The sequence below is a fragment of the Mesocricetus auratus genome, unplaced genomic scaffold (genome assembly GCF_017639785.1).
Source record: "Mesocricetus auratus isolate SY011 unplaced genomic scaffold, BCM_Maur_2.0 Super-Scaffold_100001, whole genome shotgun sequence".
NCBI lineage: Eukaryota > Metazoa > Chordata > Mammalia > Rodentia > Cricetidae > Mesocricetus > Mesocricetus auratus.
In genome coordinates, this window is record NW_024429187.1 from 10,101,795 (window position 1) to 10,118,522 (window position 16,728).

The 16,728-nt window shown below is 40.1% G+C and overlaps 1 protein-coding gene across 6 annotated transcripts in view; it reads left to right on the forward strand.

Moving 5' to 3' along the window:
• Slco1c1 (solute carrier organic anion transporter family member 1C1) overlaps positions 1-15,348 on the forward strand; it is a 36,446-nt gene extending 21,098 nt beyond the window's left edge. For 4 of the 6 annotated variants that reach the window (XM_040743504.1, XM_040743505.1, XM_040743508.1 and 1 more), the window contains 6 exons: positions 2,923-3,118; positions 6,885-7,050; positions 8,035-8,219; positions 9,273-9,337; positions 12,465-12,582; positions 14,366-15,348. In XM_040743504.1, the coding sequence (XP_040599438.1) occupies positions 2,923-3,118; positions 6,885-7,050; positions 8,035-8,219; positions 9,273-9,337; positions 12,465-12,582; positions 14,366-14,588 (953 nt within the window). In that variant the 3' untranslated portion in view covers positions 14,589-15,348. The remainder of the gene's footprint in view (positions 1-2,922; positions 3,119-6,884; positions 7,051-8,034; positions 8,220-9,272; positions 9,338-12,464; positions 12,583-14,365) is intronic. The other 2 variants (XM_040743506.1, XM_040743507.1) reach the window with 2 other exon arrangements.
• The last annotated feature ends 1,380 nt before the right edge of the window (positions 15,349-16,728 follow it).

The window sequence follows — 16,728 nt, forward strand, 5'->3', positions numbered from 1 at the left end:
GTGTGAACATATATGCTAATCTCTCCACACTGTTATCAGGCCTTGATGTTGTCAGCCTTTTTCATTGTAATGTCATTTACCTGCTGACTGTTTATGTTGAATATGTCTGCATAGGTTTATTAGTCACCTCAGCATTCCCCTCTACTAACTGTTTCAGTCCTTTGCCAATGCTATTTCTTTATTTTTCTTGCCAGTCTTTCACTTGGTAACCTCTGGCTATTGTACCGTTTTCTTGTTACAGATTTTTCATTGAATGTGTGCACTGCAAGTATTTCTCATATATTTTAGTTTACCTTTTAATTGTTTTCCCTTTTATTAAACATAGATTCTTTTCTCATATAGTATAATCTGAATACAGTTTCTCCTCTCTCTATTCTTCCAAGTACCTCCCTACCCGATTAGATGTAAGATATTTTAATGTTGATAATGTCATGATCATCATTTTAATTAAAGCCCAATTTTTAGTCTTTTTCTTTCTTGCTATTTTGGTTCTGCTTTTAAAACTGTACATTAAACCCCCGGGATAACCGAAATATTCCTAATACTTCTAATGTTAGTACTTAATTGTCTCAGTTTTCACATATTGGAACAATTCATTTCTAATCAAGTTTTTATGTAATATGAAAGACAAGGTTCAATCAGGATGAAGAGGAAAAACAAACAAAACAAGACCAAATCCTCTTCCCAGGAGCTTGCATAAAAAGCATGTCTGTGAAGAAGTGCCTATTCACATTATTCAGCATCATGCAATATTGTATCCTGGAAAATAGACTTTTTTCTTAAATTAGGGGAAACTGTTAACATGAATGAATTTGGATTACAAGTAGCCATATCTGTTACCTTCTTCCCAGCCTCTGTTCTTTGTTTTTTTTAAATGGCAATCATGTGTCTTTTAGCTGATTGTTGCCCATTCAAAGTCTCAGGACACTTCCATCTCCTTCACTGGCCACACCCCACAAATCTCAGTTTAGTTGGAGAGCAAAAGTAGTGTCTCATTTATTCCATGTTCACAGTCCAGCCCTTGTGGAGATGAGCTGATTTCTGTTTGAGAATCTACCCTGGAACTATGTCCTTAGCTAGGCTGGCCTGGTTTCTCATACACCAATTTTAATATTAAGAATTACAACCAATAGTCAAATAAAAAAGATGGATTTAAAAAAAGATGGATTAAATGTCCTTTCATCTGTTGACACATGGTAGATACATTTTAAAAAATAAGGTAATATAAGAGTAACCTGAAAGAGGCTATTTCTTTTAATTCCGTGAAGATTACTAAAAAGATTCAGTGTATAAATTACAAAATAAAAGTAAGTATAGAGAAGGAATGATAATTTTATTTATTTGTAGTTGTTTTTTGTGATGTGTAGGGTTTGGATACAGCACTTGCACATGGTAGCCAAGCATTCTGCCAGTGAGCAACAGCCCAAATCCCTGTCTTAATTTCATTTATGGCATCTAACTAAAGTGCTGAGATTGGCGTTGAACTCTGTCTCACTAGCCTGCTCAGGCTTCATAACCTCCCTGTATTTGTCTCCTGCATAGATGGGAATCACATACTCCTATCCTAGACCTGGTCTACTTTAATGTGGAGGATTCACTCCCTATTCCCATACATGATTTTTATCTGTGCCCATCTAGTAGAAATGAATACTTCTGTGTTAGACATTGTGCTAAGAGCCACTCACAAATAGCATCATATCATCACCTCAACACTATTTCACTTTCAACATTCCAAACCAGAAATAAAAATGCCAAAATGATTCCACAGGTGAAGAAGGCAACTCCTGACCTTGAGTGATTGAGCTCCTTCAGAATAAAAACACACTAAAAATATCCAGACTGTGTTACAGTGTTATGTATATGATACAGAAAATTAAATTTTTGTTGCATTATGGATCTCATCTCCAGGACATCTTATTATATGTGTATACTCTAAGATTATCCAAAATTCAAAAACACATTGGTTCCAAACATTTAGGTAAAGAATACTCAGGCTCTAATGAACAGTTGACAGTGGGCAACTTTGGAGACGTTCAGAGAATTGCCTGCAGTTGTATAGCTGTTAAGTGGCTGAACTCAGAGCGCCTCAACCCAGGCACTCTCTATCACCTGGTGGGACCAATCCCTATGCAGGTTTTTCATCATGTTTACTTGACGACTTGTGAGGTTGCATAAGTCTAAATCTAGTATTCTACTTGAAGAAGATGGGACTAAAGATGGAAGAAAGAAGACTTGGCTTTAGCCTTCCTGTGTTTCAGTTGAGTCTTAATCATTACTAACCATAATCATGAAGAAATTTCTAAGTAGAGAAAATTAATATGCCTACTCTTAAGATTGCAGTGAAGACTAGAGATGATGGATAGTGTGTCATATGCCTAATTGGGTACCTGGCACATGACCACATGATGACATATGCCACTTTAACTGAAGCTGTAAGGACAGCTTCAAAGAAAGAAACCAAGGAACTGGATCAATCAAGATTTGGTTTGAGCCAAAAACTAGAAAACAAAACATAAACAACAATAAGCTTCCCTTCATTCTCTATGCCTGTTATATTATGGATATTGTTAAAGAACATGGATGTCTACCCAACTGCCTCCTGATAGAGAATGTTAGCTCTGGGCACCCACCATAAAAGACATCACATCATCAATTTATTCTGTATTAATGGAGTTATACATTCTGTCATCTGGAATGTAAGACTCTGAGACTAGACTTGAGCTATTGTTAATCCATGACATTCATTCTAATCACAAACTCTTGGTATATGCTTGCCAATTATAATACCAATATTTTTGTTAGTTAAAAGGACAGCACAGTTTAATACATCAAAACCATCAGAGGTTTTTTGCATTCACATGTCTGATGTTCAGAGATCTCTTGTAGGCAGTCACTGAATGGCCTGTTTTTCTTATTCCTCAGGGCTCATCAACATTCCTGCAGTGGCCCTTGGAATATTCTCTGGGGGAATAGTTATGAAGAAATTCAGGCTGGGTGTGTTTGAAGCTACAAAACTCTACTTGGGATCATCTGTCGTTGGCTACCTCCTCTTCCTCTCTCTGTTTGCCCTGGGATGTGAAAATCCTGGTGTGGCCGGCTTGACTGTGTCCTACCAAGGGTATGTTCCCTCATGATATCATTTGAGGAGATGGGTTAGAGTAATTCAATTTGTCAATAGAGTTTTCCAATAAGATTAATGTTTTAAGTCTCATAACTTTCATAGAAAGGAAATTTTAATGGAATAACTGATACCACATAAAGCTTAGAATCTGTTATTGTCACCCAAACTTGTGGTTCCTTTCAAATTTGAATGAAAATGTCTTATGTAATATGAAATTGCTAAATCTACATCTTACATTAGAAAATCAACCTGACAAATGAAACAATATAATCAAGGGAACAGAGCTTGAATTCTTAGTAAAGTGATAATTTATGGGTTGAGCCAATTAGGCTATAATTTCTTCTTTTGAAAATAGAATAATAACTGTTTTTTAAAATTGTGGATGTGATGTCATACACATGATAATGATTAGTATTTCCCTGCCATAAAATATCTGGAAGATGTTGGATTTTCTCCCCTCTGGACCCCTAGTTAACTGGATTGGTCTCTTGGCTATCCTTCCGAGTCTCCTCTTCTTAAAACCACAGCAAGATTCAGGAGAAAAAGTTATCTCACAGCAGCTGTCTTTAGCTGTCTGTCTTGCACTGAGTCTTGTAAGACCTATTTCACTTTCCCATTCACAAGTCCTTCTTATCACTCTACCAGAAGGAGTGTGTGTACCCTTTCATCTAGTCTGCCTATACTATTAATCTACAGATGTTACTGAACATCTACCATGTACCAGAGAGGATCTAGATTCAATCAACTGGACCACTTGAAGCCCTGTAGAGGCAAGAAAGGCAGATTCTCCAGATCTTGTATTCTTTTGTTTCTTGTTTTCAATGCCTGTGACCAAATACCTAACAAGAAGCAACTTAAGAAACGTGGAATGTATTTGGGCTTGCAGTTTGAAGGAATATACACATCCCGTCTTGGAGGGGAAGGCATAGCAACAGAGGACCCCATGGCTTTGTGAGTGCATAGGAACTTCTTGTTCACATCTCATCAGACTAGGAGACAGAGATGGAACCTCTGGCTTTCTGATCCAGTGACCTAGAGACCTCAACTCCCGAAGCTTTTACAGCCTCCCAAAACACCACCACCTCATTCAAGCACATACGCTTATAGAAGACATTTCTAATTCTCTGAATGCAAAGTTAAATAGAAATGTATCCCATCAGGTTGGGAGGCTGAAGAGTCTGCTGTGGTCAGCATTAAGAGTGTTAATGGTAACTATGCGTTTCAGAGAATAGAAGCCTTGCACCATCTTTGACTGCACCTTTCATATTCATTGTAGACAAGCATGGTGGAATCATTTGTAGCTTTCAATTTAAAAAACAGCATAACTCTCATTTTTCTAATGCGTATCCTCTATACTCTTATACAAGTTAGTTTTGCTAACCTTCCTTGAAGGGACGTGAGTTTTAAAAAGTCAGTTTGCTTCCCAAACTTGACTATAAAGGTAGATCTTGACTTTGCACACAGGCGTGAATCAGATCCACATTATGCTTTTTCTAAGGTAAAAGCAAACGCAGTTCAATAGCTGCGAACTTTTGAGGTCACATTGTGAATACTTCCATGATAAAAGATGAAATATTTTGAAGATAATCTAACCATTGGGTACTAGCCTCTCACCTTGAGAGACTGTAGCTGAATTGGCATCATGCTGCCATTGTTTAGAGCATTCTGAAACTCCTCTTTCAAAATTGCTTTCCGTACTTTTAAAAACATCCCCCGCAGTGGCACAGGTTTAACCTCTGATAATAGCTGTGCCATTGAAAGCAGTCGAAGAAGGGCAACACCACTAGGAAATCACCTTGCCTCTCAGAGCAACTGTCTGAAAGACAAGTCTCATTGAGGAATAAACACTCTAATATGTTTGTTGGAACTCTTCTTATAATTAAACATTTAAGCCACAGGCCTACTGTCAAACACATCCTTCATAAGATGTGTTTGCAATTAAAGTCTGTCCTAGATGGCAAACTAAAAATATCCCCAGTAGTGTAAAATAATTAACTTTAATGCAAGATGCTTCCCCTGGGATTGTCCTGTGTTGCTTTGTTTGAAAAGGTTATTTTGATTTTAGACACCCAAGAGGTCCTCTGCTGATGAGCTTGAAATATGACAACTGAGGGAATATCTCTTCTGCAGGAAGGAGGATAATGCTGATATGAGAACAAGAATATAGATGCAAGAGGCCTGGGAGGGTCCACTCCTAGGTTGTCACTAACAAACGGTGTGAGTTTGAGCAAGTACCCTGCCTAACCTGACCTTCCTGATATGAATGTGAATGATGGCTTCCCTCACACCAAGGTTCATTGGAGGTACAATCATCTGTGGCTTTGACCTCAGAGGACCTCTAGGAGACTGATACTGGGCTTTCAAAAACTTTATTGTTATTAAGCTTCCTATGAAACCACTCATGTCAGCCAGCAGTTAACACTTCATGGAAGAGAATATTAAATGTTCCCAGAGCACTTCTCAGAGACCTAGTTAAATTCTGTTCAGGGTGACCTTTGAGATGGCCCAATCCACAGAGGCCCAACTTGATGGGCTGTTACCTCAGTTAAGAAATCACTGCTCTAATCATGTAGGAAATACACTTAAGAGCAAGGGCACAAAGCACTATTCTTTCTCTAAACATCACCTTTTGATGAATGTGATTTCAATACTAACACTAAGGAGGCTGACCCAGGGGTCTGAGTGTTCAAGCCCCACCAGGCTGTATAGCAAGATCCAGACTCAATAAAAAGACTTTTTTCTTTGATGATTCAGTTCCTATAAACCACATTTCTTACTCTACTATGTGTTAAGAATTATACTTGACACTAGCATCACAGGAATAAACAAACTGATCTGGCCTCTACTAAGTGTACATTTCAAAGTATTGTTTGTTCATTTAAGTCTCTAAAATACCTGCATAAAAATCCACCAAGATAAGAGATCAACACAAAAGAAGATACGATGAGGGAGGAAACTGAATTTTGAAAGGTCTATAGGCATTTCACATAACATGAAGCCAAAATGACACACCAATGGGTAAGTGCCCTGTGGAGGGACTAGAGAAAAAGAAGAAAGGTAAATGTTCAAGAAAGTCAACCCTTGGAAGATAAAGATTACTCATAACTATTTATAAACATCTTCCATCCTCCCAAAGCTGGCACTTCAGAGTGTTCCAATCAGTTTTGTGGCTAAATGGGTTGGTAATTCATTGACTAATTTTGGACTATGTAAGCAAAGATGGTGAGGTATGCAGAAGATCTCTGTACATGGAAGAGTAGAGAGACAAAGTATTCACCGTGCATGATTGGAAAGATACATGCAACTAGGTATGCACTCACAATGGATGCAAGAAGGGTGTTCACTGTTAGCTGCTTTTATTCCTAACTAAAAGCAATACCCATCATACTGATGTCCATACAATTACAAAAGATAACATGCATAGGGTCATAAATAGACCCTGAATTTGCTTTTCTGTCTTGTAATCACAGAAATTCCTTACAGGATCATGGAAGCAGAGGACTTTAGTAAGAACTTTAAGCTAAGTAGTGGATGTGGCTAGAATGGGTAAGCCTGTTAAGACAAGGCTTAAGGGAAAGTCAGTTAACAGTTGGCTCATATTTAACACTTAGATGCTGATATCTTTAACACAACAATTGTATTTTCAAAAGACAAACCAATCGCCAATACCACAGCATTTATATGACTCAAGAGCATTGACATTTTAAAATTAGAATCTTGCCTGCTAAGAGGTAATATTTAATACTGTTACATTTCTTTTCAGAACCAAACCTGTCTCTTATCATGAACGAGCTCTCTTTTCAGATTGCAACTCAAGATGTAAATGTTCAGAGTCAAAATGGGAGCCCATGTGTGGTGACAATGGGATCACCTATGTGTCTGCTTGTCTTGCTGGTTGTCAGTCGTCCAGTCAGAGTGGAAAGAACATTGTAAGAAATCTCTCCTAATGTGTCTGCCTGTTAGCTGACTGTCATGTAAACATGTGTTGCTCTGCTGGGGTCTTAGTAGGTCACCAAGACAGAAGCCTGGTTCTGATCCAACCCTTGGGTTTGTATATAAATATAGGGAATTTAAAATATCCTTATGGAACTAAAGTTGAAAGAATGAAGGAAAGAATTAGTCAGGAAACAGGTATAACAACGTTCATAATTGTTTAGTCTACATCTCTCCTTGTATTGTGAAAAAGTTTAGCCTAGACTAAGAAACTCCCAAACATCATATCATACCAGTTTTAAGGTCTACTTTAGGATCTGTGTCCCTTCAGCTCAAGGCCAGTACATACAGGAAGTTTTAGGAACAGCATAAATTGGGAGGTTATGAGATGTGAATCTAAAGGTATGGACCCAGGAGCCCAGAACTGACTCTGGGTAAGTTGGTGGTTCTGAAGCAGCTCATCAAGAGGAGCAGATGGTGTCTGGGCTGCAGGGCTGCTCCAGAGTCATTTGTATAAGGAAAACAAAGGGCAATCGGGGAGATTGTTGACCAATGAGATCAGGGTGGGATCTGGGGGCTACTTGATAGAGAATGAAAAACTCACTACCATGATTTGAGATTCTTACAATTAGTGATGGACACTAATTTCAGGGTTGAGGGCAGTGAGAGGATTTGAATGTTCATTTGGTTGCCATGTGGAAAACAGATTGTGGGTGGTGAAAGAGGAAGTAGGTTGAGCAAAAAGATGACCATTACAGTAATCAAAGGATGAAACAGTAGTCAGGTGTAGACTACAGGTCATGGTTTAAACAATGAAATACTCTATTAGATGTCACCTTAATACATGTAAATATAGCAAAAAGTATTTCCCCATTAATTATGTAATGCATATATATTATAGTAATAGTATTTTTTAAAAAGTGACTTCTGATTTCATTAAATATATCTCAGTAATTGAATTTTTCGCTACTGTGTTACAGATATTTTCTAACTGCACTTGTGTGGGACTTGCAGCCCCTACATCAGGAAACTGGTCAGGCATAATGGGCAGGTGTCAGAAAGATAATGGATGTCCCCAAATGTTTCTGTATTTCCTTGTGATTTCAGTCATCACGTCATATACATTATCTCTAGGTGGCATACCTGGGTATATATTGCTCCTGAGGTGAGTGCTGAATCTCCTCTTCCAAACATCATGGTCTAATGCAGTGTATACTCTTCTCTATGATCATGGTTCTTGATAGCTCTTTGAAACCAGCCCCTGATCCCAATGTCAGGTGAACCCATCTTATGTTTTTATATAAAAACATAGCCATATGGAGTTTTCTTAGTTTAGTGTGTTAAATCTAGAGCAACGTTAAAACCTACATCATTGAAGTTTTGCGGTAAATACCATGTGGGACTTCCGACGTTGGAGACAGTATTACTAACACAGATAAAAATCTACCTTCCAGCAAATATGCTTCCATCAAATTTATACAATAAACAATTGTGAGATACTTGAAGGTATGTCTAATAACAGAGTGCTTTGAACTGATCATTTTTATCTATAGGTTAGTATTTTCTACATGTTTCTGCTAATACTGGAATTTTCCATGATGGGTATTTTTTAAAAATCAATTGAGGATTCTGATCTATGAACATTATGTGAATGACTTAAAGCAATTTTATATAAAGGACCCTAAATGTGTACTCCTTCTCATATTATAATTAGAATATATGTTTTAAAGAATGATTTAGATAGGAAGTAAGCATTGATTTCTGGTATAAATCATGTATTTGAAAATGGGAGGATTTTAAATTTTATATCCCTCTTTTAAGCAAAATTGCTGAGATTAAAGAATACTTGGATAATCGCGACTAGAGTAAGGGTTGCATGAAAGGCATGTGCGTGCGTGTGTGTGTGTAGTGTGTATATGCGTACATACTTGCATGTGTATAGTGCACACAGGTGTGTACTCATGAGCAGGCCCTCAAATGTTCTTCCACCTTGGTCACTGAGGCAGCGTCTCCCAGTCAGAGCTTAGGTCATTCTTACTAGCCGTTGTGCAGTGATGCTTTTCCGTCTCTGCTTTCTAAGGCTGGAATAACAGCCTACTCATTATTTGTGTGGGGCCTGAGTGTCTGAACTTCGGGCTCCATGCTTGCGTGGTAAGTGCTTTAACCACTGAGAAATCTCTCAGGCCACATTTTCTAAATGGTGCTTTGCCTATTTCAGGTGCATTCAACCACAGCTTAAGTCTTTTGCTCTGGGTATATACACCTTAGCAGTAAGAGTTCTCGGTAAGTGTAATCAAAATGGACCATGATTTTCTTCTCTTTCTGAAACACTGTGTGTGTGTGTATGTGTGTGTTTACATTGGTTTATTGTCCGGGCGCCCCCGGAAGTGTCATGGACAGCAGGGAAATAATCCACGGAAGGTGAAGAATGAAACTCGGGTCAGCACTGCTTTAGCGGCATCTGGTCAAAACCTCTGGAATCTTGGGTTATGGTTTATTTTTCCTACACATTTAAGCACAGCAAAACTTGGAGTGGGGGTGGGAAATCTCCACAATTCTCACCATAAAGCTTCAGGGATGGCTATGTTGAAACTCCCTTGCAGATTAGTAAAGCCCCTGTAACCTTTACAGTAAGAATGTGTTCTGTTGGGTGATAAACGGTGCTCAACGTAAGGCCTAGGGGGGAAAGATTTGTAATAAGCATGAGGATAGGAGTATGCAAAGGGCATGCAGCCTCTTTCGTAAGGAAGGGTTCCAGTTAGTGTGAGACAAAGCTCAAGGTATGCCCAGACCTTGCCCAAACAATGCCCAGAAATTGAGGGGATTCGGGAAGACTGGCTCCATAGACTGGCAAAAAGATTAGCAGGTTGTTAGACAACATCCACGCCAGCCTTAAAGGTGAAAAGGCATCAGCCGTTTTCCTTCCCTTGACGGAAATAGTTCCAGTGCTTAAGAAGTCTGGTTCCTCCGATGCCCTCTCTAAGCTGAGCCTCCTGCACTCTGTAAGGACCATAGCTTGTGCTGCGCTACAAGTAGCAATGCCATCATTTTGTGTGACCACAATCCATTGCCATGGTCAAGACATTTGGTACCAATGTGCTACTCTATCTTCTATAAATTACATGATGAAGTTACATTGTAGCCATGCTCTCTACACCCTTACCCACTCTGGTTCCAGAGTGAGTATAGGGCCACACACTGCATTTAGCTACCCCTTTTCAACCTCTGACAAACCTTCCTTTTTGTAGGTAGGCAGATCTGTCATCTAATGGCTAGTCCTTCATTTGCGTTTACCTGATTGATGTTTGTAAACTGCCAAAAATGTTTTCAGGTGAGAACAGTTGACCTTGTATGCAGTTTTGCCCATTCTGCTGTGAAGACCTGTCTTTAGTGTAGACCATCGCTGGATAATGCTCTCTTGGTGATGAGGCCATACCCATTTCCACAGTAAAGATCATTTGTCAATAATGAGTGGTCTGTGAGGAGATGAGGTCATTATTCCATTCCTGGCATATGTTTTGCCTGAAGCTGAAATGACTATTACTGCTCTAAATTAACTCAATTGTAGCATGACTATTTTATAAAACTCCCAACAGAATTTCAAGAAGGCAGCATTTTAAAAATAATTCCTGTTTGTTATCAAAGGCCCATCTAAAGTGTTAGGATGGCTTTAGTCAGAGCACACTATTTTGTATAACAATATGCTGTGGTTTGAGTATGAGTTGTGTCCCATAGGTTTCATTTGTTGAGTGTCAGATACCCAGATGGTGTCACCATTTGGAAGGTTGGGGTACCTTTAGAAGGTGAGACCTGGCTGAAGGAGGATATCTCTGATGCGGGGGGTCGGGGTTTGAGGTCTATAACTTGACAACTGCCAGCTGGAGTTTTCTATGCTTCCCGCTGTAGTCACTTACCAAGTATGCCCCTGCTGTATGGGTCAAGTCCTTTGACATGCTTTCCCCACCATGGCTGACGCACATGACTTGAACTGTGAGCCAACATAAAACCCTTCCTTAGTCAGATGTACAAATGTTGGCGACTCCTAAGCAATGACAATGGCGTAAAACAGATGCTCATGGACCATATGCTTGCAATACATAAAACAGAAATGAGGCTGTGAACATATCTCAATCCTCCCAGAACACTGTTGCTGAAGCTTCGTTGTGAGGATTTATCTTTTCTCCACAGGAAGGACTGTGTCCTTGGTAATCAGTTACTGAGAAATGATGAGCACTATAGCGTGAGTAAGAGAGGAGCTTCCTGTGTCTGCTTGGGTCCTAGCAGAAAACACAATTAACACAAGTTGTTCCGAGAGCATTAAGGCTTTGTGAAAGGGAACAAGCACTATGGGCTGGTGAGCAGAATTAATGCATTTTAGGCCATTGAAATGGCCTTTTCTGAAGGGAACCATTTAAACTGAGACACAAAGGGTACGTGTGCGTTAAGAAGAGGGAGGCAGGGCAGGGGTGGTGCAAGTCTTTAATCCCAGCAGTTGAAGGGCAGAAGCAGGATGCTATCTGTATGTTGGAGGCCAGTCTGGGTGAGTTCTTGGACAGGATCCAAAGCTACACAGAGAAACCATGTCTCAAAAACAAAACAAAAAAATCCACAAAAAATCAAAACCAAAATAAATAAATAAATAAATAAATAAATAGAAGAAGAATAGAAAAAAAAAGAGGGAGGCAGGAAAAGTAAGTTTGTTTCCTAGAAAGAAAGCTACTCAAGGTATTAGGCAAGAGGACGGAACATTTTAAGAATGGAAAGATTTTCAGTGAAGCTGGGATCCCAAATATAAAGCTCATTGAGGGCAGAAATGCAGTTTGGTCTTGAAAGAAATAAATACCTTAGGCAATTATCTGTGCATTTATTTGCATAGTAAATAGGTTAGAGAGTGCTAAGGAAATCGGCAAAAACAATCCTTAGCTATTGCTTTTATTGAGGATGGAGTTTCTGAGAATTGAGCCCCAGTCCTTGAAGTCTGCGAGGCAAATTCTCAGCAGTGAGCTGTACACGTACCCTTGCTTAGGCCTTACAGTGGCGCAGAAGTAGAGAGAGGAGACTGTATACCTAACGTATAGATGTTTCATGACTTGGGATGTATTAAAAGTGAGGGGAGGAGGGGGGCTCAAATACGACCTCCAAGCTCATAATCCCGTTCACTTGGTAATTACCGTCAGCCAAGGGAGAGCTTGTGCTCACATTGAGTGCGATGCACCAGGGGACGTGGACCCGGAGGTAAACTAGTGAGAGTCATGGCTTGAGCCCAGAGCTTGTGACCAAACTCTGAGCCACAGAAAGAGGTCTCAGTAACTGCGGCTTTTCATCTCCCAAACAGTGATTAAGGCACTCAAGGTAAGTGGTTCCGGTGCGTGACCGAAAACTTAGGCGTGATCGTTTGTGTTTCTTATAGCAGGAATCCCAGCTCCGGTGTATTTTGGTGTTTTGATTGACACTTCATGCCTCAAATGGGGATTTAAAAAGTGTGGAAGCAGAGGCTCCTGCAGGCTGTATGACTCGCATGCTTTCAGGTACCAGGTCAAACATATTCCCAGATCTCCATGCTGCTACATTGCAGTTTGTGCAGCATCCCTGAAACCTACAATTCAGTGTGCAATTTCTATGTTTGGAAGACAAATCAACTAAAAGCTGGGAGCTGCTTCATACACCCATTCTATTATTTGATATTATCTTAAAATACATATTTGCCACTGTTAATACCGAATTTCATTTCAAATATCATCATTATTTTATTCTTACTTTTTAAGTTATCCTGCATGTAATAAGTGTCATGAATGTATTAATTATGATATGATACTTTCACACATATGTATCATTATACTTTGTTCTAATTTATCCCTCCCCCCCCAAGTAGTCATTTCTTTAAGTATGATGAAAATGAGTCAGGTAAAATCCCTCACGTCGGAAGTTGCAGAATTGAGGGGGCTGACAGAAGAGAACTAATGCTCACTTGAGGTCAGTCTGGGCTATGTAATATGTTCTAGGCTGGCCTGAAGTTACACAGTTAGCAATCCTGCCTCATAATACACCCCCCCACACACACACAACTTGCATGTATGTACTCACATGAGCACACACACATGACAAATGACGAAAATTCCCTGAATACAGTAAAGTTTGTGCACACAAATGGCAAGACATTCCCTGAAACTCAGATGCATTTAAATTTAGGTCACATTCTGGGTTTAATTCTTTTCTTTTTTAAATTGAGCCAAACTGTACCATTTACGTCAGCACTAATCCCCTGGGCAAGATCTGGATTTGGCTCTCAATCCGTCCGGCTCTTATTGCCAGGTTGATGCTCAATTATTCCAGTACTTGAGATGCATACAAGTAAAAAGCTTTCTCTGTGTGTGTGTGTGTGAGTGTGTCTCGTGTGGAGAGCGAGATTTTCTCACTACAGTGTCGTTCAGTCCTGTCCATCACATCTTTGTTCTCTTACTGCCAAAAGCCTCACGCCAGTGGTTTAAGAGCAGGGACTTCCTTTTCTTCAGACTTACAAGCTCAGCACTTTGTTTCGGGGAAGTGAAACTGAGTCTCCAGCATCAAAGTTGAATATGAATTAGTCAGGCCATCTCAAATGAGATAGCTGTAATAGGCTTTGATGTTATGTGTGAAGGGCTTTTAGTCCATGGCCAAGGCCAATTCAGGGAGTATGATTTGGCATCTGCTCTGATTTGCTCAGGCTGTGTGTTCAATGCAGCGTGGCAACTGTGATGCAGAGACTGGGGGGGGTGCCTACCAAGTGTCCAGGACAAAGCTTGAAGCCTGTTCTTCCTGGACTAAAGGCTTCTCGGGAGAGTAAACTGAGCACCGAGTTCATTTTCAGGCAGTTCTGCTACGCTAAGAATTCTGACCCCTCCTTCAAATTGCTTGCTGCAGCTTTTCCTTGGAATGTGTGGGAGAAATATTTGAGGCAAGGTCACCACGTGACTCAGTCAAACCTTGACCCTTTGGGAAGTTAAAGAGACACTTTAAAAATTATACTCCAAGACAGCAAAAAGCCTGCCTAGGACTGCCCAGGGCAAGCAGGAAAATTGCTAGCCGACTTCAGGGACTCCTTGCAGAGGAAATGGAGCCTATCATATCATTTGCAGTAAGTAGGAGTTACAATACTACTAAGAAATACAGCAGCAAACTTCCAACAGTGGCTCACCAGTGTTCACTTCCGCCAGCCCACTCTAACTCTGTGAGCTTCAAGAGGTCACCATCATTCTGTTAGAACTTGTATTTATGTTTTATTTCAAGTTGAGTAGCTGCAATCCTTATAACTGAGATTCTCTCCTCTTTTAGACACATATACCTGGGATTAACTACGCTCCTGGGAACAGTGTCCATTTTCCTAAGCATGGCTGTGCTTTTTGTTTTAAAGAGAAAGTATGTTTCAAAACACAGCAGCTTCATAACCACAAGAGACGGAGCAGTGGCGTCTTCAAGCTTCAGGAAGGAAACATGTGTCTCAAGGGTTCATGCGCCACAGCCCAAGTACTGGCCAGGCAAGGAGACGCGACTTTAGAGAAATCTGGAAAACAAACAAACGTGGAGGTCATTTTACCCAGTACGTGAAAAGTCTGTAAACAAATAAAGTTATAATCAAAAGGATGACTTCAACATGCAATTTCTCTCTTCTTTCAGAAGTATGTCTTGTGTTTTTCACTCTAAGCCTTAGATGATAGACCTGTAATAAATATCACTAAACATAGGAGATATAGATGAAAATTATTTTAAAATGTCTTATTTATACATTTCTTTTAGTTATTCTCTTGTTTGTGCTTCATTCTGCATTGTGTCCACTGATATGTAAGATGTACTCCTGTTGGGGGGGATGCCTCTCATACCTGATTATGACATGTCACCTCTAAGTTGAACCACCTGTCTAGAATACACTTTGGGTAGTTCCTAAGGAGTGCCTTCAATTTTAGATCTTCCTTGGAATGCAGTAATTGATACAGAGAAGATTCATGAATGAGTGGTCTTGGAAGAGTATTTTTTTTTTTGGTTTTTACGAGACAGGGTTTCTCTGTATTGTCTTGGAGGCTATCGGTCCAGCCCAGCCTCGAGCTCACAGAGATCCTCCTGCCTCTGCCTCCCGAGTGCTGGGATTAAAGGCGTGCGCCACCACCGCCCGGCGGAAGAGTATTTTAATTTATTAGTTTCCCCACTAATCATTTACATATGTTCATTGTGACATTAGAAGCATGCATGGTAATATTGTCATTAATGTCACCGTGCTTTATTGTCTATGAAATCAGTGAATTAAAGTATTTTAAAACAAATGCTGCCCTATGTCCATGTCTGTAGGCGACTTTCTGCTTAGACACAAGGTATATTTGTCAAATATATTTTTTTGGGGGGGTGGACCTGAGAGGACAGGGAAGTGAGCGTGATCAGGCTGCATTATGTGAAATTCCCTAATAATCAATAAAAATATGTAGGAAAAATATAATATCACAGGTACCACAGATTGAGTATACATTTGTGGTACTATGTGGTGTATCTGCGGTATATAATGTTCATGTGTACTATACATTTGATGTATGGTTTATTTGTACTTTATATATAAAACAGTCAGAAATCTCGACCCTCCAATGGCTCATCTTCACCCTGTTGAGGTTGTAGGCTCTAAATGCCATTTGCTTGTCCTGGTTACTCTTTTGTCAACTTGATACAAGCTAGCGTCATTTGGGAAGGGATACTATCCATTGAGGAAATTCCTCCATATTACCGGATTGTAGGCAAGTCTGTCAAACGTTTTCTTGATTAACTACTGATGTGGAGATGTCGATTCCACCTGGGCTGGTGGTCCTGAGTTCTACAAAAAAAGCAGGCTGAGCAAGCCACGGAGAGCTAGCCAGTAAGTGGCGAGTCCCCATGGCCTCTACTTCAGTTCTTGCCTCCAGGTTTCTACTCTGAATGCCCACCCTAAATTCCTTCTGTGATGGAATGTGAACCGAGGGTTGTAAGGTAAAATAAACTCCTCTACAAAAGGTTAAGTTTCTGGAAATCAATAATAGACGGTTTATACACCTAGAAAGTGAATGGTTTAAGCAGTATTATTGCTGGGTGTGGTGTCTTTGGTTTCTACCTGCCACTTACCAGACAAGTGAGAAAGATTCCACCAGGTAACCCTCTGGTGCTCTCCTTTGCAAACCTTCAGTTCAGACCCTTTCCTCTCCCCTGGTATTTCGGCTTCTCTGGCTGCAGTTAGTGAATTTGACAGTCCATGCTCTAATCTCCAAATGCTCATCACTGTTTTTCTTCCGCTGAGCACAGTCCTCGTCTCTCTAAAGAATGCAAAGGCAAATCAGAGAACCTGTAAAGAGGCACCATACTCTGGAAGCTGACAGCCTGAGCCCATCTGCCTTCTGTAAATCTTGGAAGCCAGGACAGTCCAAAGACCAGGTAGTAGGGCTAAGAAAGTAAGACTGGGGTATCTCAGTGTGAGTGAGACACTGGAGTGCCTTGGATTCAGGAGGGCAACACACTTTACATACCAAAGGAATTCTCAAAGCCACATGAGGAATCCATCATTGTGACATGTCAGTCTTACTAAAAACTGACTCATCTTCACAGCACTAGTGATACCAAAACCTGCATTTGATAAAGGGTGTGGCAATGCCGAGAGAGGTTACAAAAACTGTTCAGCAATGGAGAAA